General features: G+C 57.6%; 1 protein-coding gene across 5 annotated transcripts in view; it reads left to right on the top strand.

The window, feature by feature from the left end:
• Positions 1-600: 600 nt before the first annotated feature.
• NTN4 (netrin 4) overlaps positions 601-6,000 on the top strand; it is a 50,448-nt gene continuing 45,048 nt past the window's right edge. The window contains exons 1-3 of one of the 5 annotated variants that reach the window (XM_072865678.1): positions 634-740; positions 3,943-4,097; positions 4,342-4,871. In XM_072865678.1, coding sequence (XP_072721779.1) covers positions 4,398-4,871 — 474 coding nt within the window. In that variant the 5' untranslated portion in view covers positions 634-740; positions 3,943-4,097; positions 4,342-4,397. Of the gene's footprint in view, positions 741-1,219; positions 1,667-3,942; positions 4,098-4,341; positions 4,872-6,000 lie in introns of those variants that run through there. The other 4 variants (XM_072865659.1, XM_072865649.1, XM_072865663.1 and 1 more) reach the window with 4 other exon arrangements.

Genomic DNA, 6,000 nt, shown 5'->3' with positions numbered 1-6,000 from the left:
AAATTGTGAGCCCAGCCACAGATTGCCGAGTCCCGGGACAGAAGGGGAAACCGCCTACGTTTACGCGGCTCCGTCGCTCAGCCTGCAGTACCAGCGAGGAGCCACTGAAACGAGAAACGTCTTCAGAGTTCTCAGCGACTCGGGCGTAGTCAGCGGCGAGTTAGGTCGCTCTCTTAAAACCGGGCCGGGCCGGGCCGGACCGGAGGAAGGCCGCGCTTCAAAGCTTAGCGTCCGCCCCCTCCGCCCCGGCAGCGCGCCCGGGCTCGGGAGCCGGCGCCTCCGGGGGCCGGCGCGGGGCAGGCCCCTGTCCCGGGGCGCGGGTCTCTTTCCCGGGCACCAGCCCGCCCCGGGCTGCCGCGGCGGAGCCGCTGGGGCTGCGGGCGGCGGGGCGGGGCGGGGCACCCCCCGCTGCAGTACCGCGCCTGGCCGCGCACCGGCAACCGCCCCCCGCGGCGGGAGGAGGAGGAGGAGGGAGGGCGGGGCGGGGCGGGCGGAGCGGCGGCGGGGCGGGGCGCGGGGGCGGCGGGGCGCTGCGCTGCGCGGCGGGCGGCGGGGCGGCGCGGCGCGCGGCGGGCGGCAGGGCGGCGCGCGCCCGCCCGCCGGTGCCGCGCGGGGCGCTGATGCCGCGCGGGGCCGGTCGCGCCGCGGGGCGGCGGGGCGCGCAGGGCGGGCGGCGGGGCGCTCGGCCATGGGGCGCGGGACGTGGCTGGCGCTGCTGCTGGGCGCCGCCGCCGCTGCAGGTGGGTGGCGACCGTCCGCGCTCGGCGCTTCGCCGCCGCCGCGCTCGGCAGGTGCGGGGCGGGCGTGCGTGCGTGCGTATGGGCGCGTGCCCGCGCGTGTGTCTGGGCGCCGGGGTGTGCGCACGCCTGTGCGCGCGTCTGCGTGGGCGCGCGCGTGCACCGCGTGTCGGATACGCGTGTGCGCACTGTACGCCCAGGCGCGTGTCTGCCTGCGCGCGTACATGCATCCGCGCACGTATGCGTGTGCATACGCACGTACGTCCGTGCATGCTGCGTGTGTGGGGATGCGGCGCGCGTGGATCTCTGTGGAAGGGCGGGAGCGCGGGTGGGGGCCGGGGCTGCGCTCCCAACCCAGCGCCCCTCGCCGCGGACAAAGAGGGGTGCGGGCGCGCCGCGCTGCCCGCCGAGGCTGCGGCGGGGGGAGCCGGGGCCGGGAGAGGTCGGGCCGGGGGCTGAGCGCGGCGGAGCCGGGGGGTGCCACGGGACCGGGGCCCGGCCGCGGAGCGCTGCGGGGGGCAGCGGCGGGACGCGGAGGAAAGGCGCTGCAGGCTCCGCAAGCGCTGTCGGGCGGCGGTGCCCCGAGCCGTCGGGGTGCGGAGGGCGGCAGGCAGGGCGGGCAGGACAGGCAGGGCGGGCAGGGCAGGTTTTCAGAGCCCCTTCCCGCAGCGTAAGCGCTTTGCGCTGAGATCTGCCCGCAGCGGGGTCCTGCCGCGCCGCAGCAGAGACAATTGGGCACAAACAGTTTGCATAACGCTTCCTCGGCCGGTCGCAAGCCGAGTGCCAAATTTCTTCTTTAAAAAGAAGAACAAACCCAGATGGGAAGCAAACATTTAATCGGGCACAAGATACAAATGAAACATCACAAGGCAAGTATTGCTAAAATGGCTTAAGCAGGAAGCATATGATTTTCCATGGATGTTTTACAGGTGAGTCATGGTATTCGCTGCACGCTCTTACTCATTACTGAAGGTCCCGGTCCGGTGGCATGTACAGTATAGAGAATGGGAGTATTTAGTTGGGCAGATTCGTTAAGTGCAAGTAAGGAAAAGCACCTTTTCCAGGGCTGTGGCAGAGCAGTCGTGAGCTTGGGGCTGACGCTGTGGAAATCTTTATGCTCTCATTTGTCCTTTTACTGAAGTCCTGTGGCAGCCAGCATTACACTAGAAAGCTGTCACTTTTCATAACATGCGGTGCTCTGCATCTGTCATGCAACTCTTTCCAATTCAAGTGAAAACAAACACCCTTTCAAGGGGGTTTCCTCTCCCCCTTTCCCCCCCTGGGACGGGAAGCGGGGTCTGCGTGCCAGCAGCATTTCTCAAGTCCTACTGAAGCCAAGGTCTCTGGCTCCAAATCTGGCCCCAGGTGAGGAAGGGACCCTCCGTGCCTGGCCCGAAGACAGCTGCAGTCGGTGACCGTGCATGACCGGGGCCAGAGCATACCAGGAGCTGGGAGCAATCAAATACCCTCAGCTCCCAGGGTCTCACATGGAAATTTGGTATCCGGCCCCTCCCGGCCGGCCGGGCTCAGGCAGAGCCTTGCCTCCCCCCGGGGACAGCTATGCCGAGCCCTGCCACCGCAGCAGTCACCGGGACACCTTCCACTGATCAGGTCCTCCTCTACTGCCTGCCCAGAGACAGTAATCCATGGTGCGCAAAAACCAAAAGGACTCGATGAACACTAGCAATAATCTCGACCTGTCTCAGGGTGCTGACTGAGCCCTGCTCTGTTTACCTCTTCCCAAATCCACCTTTCAATCCCGCAACTGAGGGAACCACAGTAAATGTTCATCTATTTGTTTAGCAGCTAACTGTGCTGTGTTACATGTAGCCAAAGAATCCAGGAAAGCAGCCAAAGACATAAATTACGCCAACTTGTGACAAGCCTAACTGATAATATGATAATAGCACTTACTTACCTACCTCTCAGGAGAGCTGCGTAGGTTAGTTAATGTTTATACAATGCTTTGAAAAGGATGTTCAGGAGATGTAAGTGATATTACATTAATTTTACAGTTATATTTGTTTACTTTTCTAGAGTAAATGTATTCTGCACAGTTAATATAGATCATCTCAGACACAGTTTTACCAGGTCCCTGTAGAAAGATAACTTGGCTGAGCATTTCTTGTTCACTAAAAATTTCCCAAGGCTGCTTACCCGGTGAAATCCAGAGACTGGATTCAGAAGTGCTTTTTAATGGGTGCATAACCAGCAGCGGTCCACATCTGTTCTGAATAATCGGTATAGAAAACCTGTATAGACATTTGGTGGTAGAAATGTTTTCTTTCCAGGGTGTTTCTTGAGGAGCAGAAGGAGTAGGGAACACTGTCAGGCTCTGCAGGCTTAGCCTCTGCTAGAACGTAATACAGCTTAATTGCAACTATGACACTGTAGACAAAAGCTGAATAAACCCCAAATAAAGGATTTATTGGATGCTAAACTGAAATGACCTTTGGACATAACAAAAATGCCAAGAAGAAGCCATAATGATTGGTGCACAAAGCTGAGTGTATGACTGGCCTGGTGATAAAGAAGACATTATGCACCTCAGATGGTTTGGCCTGCCCACATCCAAATCATCAGAGCTCTTTTTTTTTCATCTTAAACACTTTATGGTTCATCAAATACAGCCTTGACCTACTGTTACATTTATTAATAAAGAGGTGGAGAGCCCCTAATCAAACATTCCTGCACCAGGAGGGTTACATTGCAGATGGTTTCACACCAAACCCCATGGTGATTTTATTTTTCTTTGACACTTTAACTGTGGATTTTTAAATTGACAAGGCTTTCAGGGAAACTTGAACAAAAACCACAGAGCCTCAGCTGCGAGGCAGCTTGCCAGCATCATTTCAACCAAGGATTATTTTTTTTTTTACCCCCTTTACACACATCAGTGACAGCCTTCCCAAACTTAACCGGTGCTTCAATTCAACCCTGACCTCAGCAGCAGTTTGTGACTGTGAGGAGATTTGGGGTAGGGATGGAGGGGTGGGAAAGGGGGGGTGAAGATTTGAGGTCATGGGTGGAAGCAGGTATTCCTACCAGCTCTCACGGCCCCAACACCCGATGTGCCGCACGGTGAGCTGGGACACAGCAATGCCGTCCCCTGCAGCCGTCTCCTGGCCTCCCGCCGGCACACCACCTTGGCTTCCCAGGTGTCCCCAGCAGCCCATCTTTCTTGTGCTTTTCTCCCCTTCTCCAGGACCACCTGGATCCTCTTGGATGCCTCTGGGCAGGACCCAGATGGCCACGGCCACTGCCCCCAAAGCCTCAGCCCTGCTCTGCGTCCCTCGGGGCAGGAGGGCAAGGTGGAGGCATCCCTCCTCCTGTGCTGCCTGCTCTGCTCTGCAACTCTTGGTAGGGATTTTCCCAAGCGCAGGGAAGCCTTGAGGGTTTTTGGTTTGTTTTCCTGTTTTAGACACACGGAGCTCCATGGAGGGGAGAGCTGAGCAGCAGTGCCGCACTCTCCCTTGGCCCCTCCTGGGGGTCTCAGCAGGGGCAGCGTCCCCAAAAAGCGTGCCGCGGAGCACGTCTGCTCCCAACGGGGTGGGGTGTGCCCGCCTCAGGAGCCAGCTTCAGCCCCCCGCTCTCTGCTTTGCAGGTCTGGGCAGCGCAGCGGGAGCGGGCAGCCCCTGCGAAAAGGCCTGCAACCCCCGGATGGGCAACCTGGCGCACGGGCGGACGCTGCGGACGGAGACGGCCTGCGGGCGCCATGCCGCCGAGCCTTTCTGCGCCTACGTCGAGGACGCCCAGCGCCGCTGCAAGCGCCCTGCCTGCGGCCGGTGCAGCGGGGCCCACGCAGGGCTGGCCCACCCCCCTGCCGCCATGGCCGACTCCCCCTTCCGCCGGCCCCTCACCTGGTGGCAGGCGGCCCAGGATGCCCCCCGCGAGACCATCCGGCTGGACCTGGAAGCCACCTTCTACTTCACTCACTTGATTTTGGTCTTCAAGTCGCCCAGGCCGGCCGCCATGGTGCTGGAGCGCTCCCAGGACTTCGGCGAGACATGGATGCCTTACAAATACTTTGCTGCTAACTGCTCGGCCACCTTCGGGCTGGAGGATGACGTGAGTCAGAGAGGAGCCATTTGCACTTCCAGATATTCAAGTCCCTTCCCCTGCACTGGAGGAGAGGTAGGTCTGCCGGGGTTGGGAAGAGAAAGCCCTCGCTCCAGCCCTCTTTCCCTCTCCAGTCTCCACTCTGGTGTTTATGCTTCTTATTTTACTGCTCCGGCATCCCTTGTCATGGAATTTATTTCACAGGGTGAATTAACGTAATTCATTCTGAGGTGATGTAGGCGCTGCCCTGCCCCTCGCTTTGCTGCACTCGTAATCCCCCTCTTTCCCAAAAAACTCTTCTCCCCTCACCCAGTGAAACCCCCCCGCACAACTGCAAAGAAGGCGGATGCTGCCGATTCCTCAGGAAAGCCAAAGGGAACGTCGCTCTTGACGGTCTTCTGCAGTCCTTGCAGTTGTGTGGTTTTGGGGTGATGCAAATCGGTATGACTTTGACCAAAATGCAACTATGTTAAAATTAATGGTCACCAGATTCACTTTAAATAGTGAACACCCTCACTGAGAAGTAGGAGTGTCAAAATAGCTATTGACCACACTGAAGTACGGTTCCCATAAGCCAGATTAGCCAGGTAATTAAGAAACCTTATACTTCATCTTTTTTCTTTTTTTTCTGTGCACACTTATTCTCATATGAAAAGAGCATGAAAATAATGACGAAAAAATCACCTTTGCTAAAAGGAAAAATAGATGTGAAAAAATCAGATTATTTTCAATATCAGAAACAGCAGATAATAAATCATGCATTTGGAGGTGCTACCAACAATACTCCTCCCTTTGGTGCCTAAGCCTGTCCCACGGCACAGGAGACCCTCCCCTGGGAGCCACGGCTGCAGGGCTGCCCTCCAGGGTCCCCACTGGTGGGGAGGTGTCCCCAGTGACCAGCCCTGGACTTTAAAGGGCTGCTCCCTCTAGTGGCCTCATTTAATGAGATTCTCTGAAAGTTTAATCAAACTTAAAATTGTCCTCTGACCTAACACAGAGAAAGGAGCAAATTTGATTAGTGAATCAGGTTATATATCATTTTAGATTCTGCTGAGAACATGTTTTGAGGTGAAAGCCTGGTTCTTGGAGACCAGCATTCATGTCTGAGAAAAATCACATGTTCAGACCCCTTTGCAGTCATTTGGGGTCACCTCTAGCCATGCTCTGGCTAGGAAGCCACTCTCTGCAGAAATACCGAGAGCTG

This window comes from Ciconia boyciana, chromosome 1 (assembly GCF_034638445.1).
Source record: "Ciconia boyciana chromosome 1, ASM3463844v1, whole genome shotgun sequence".
Classification (NCBI taxonomy): domain Eukaryota; kingdom Metazoa; phylum Chordata; class Aves; order Ciconiiformes; family Ciconiidae; genus Ciconia; species Ciconia boyciana.
This window is presented reverse-complemented; position numbering and strand designations above follow the sequence as displayed.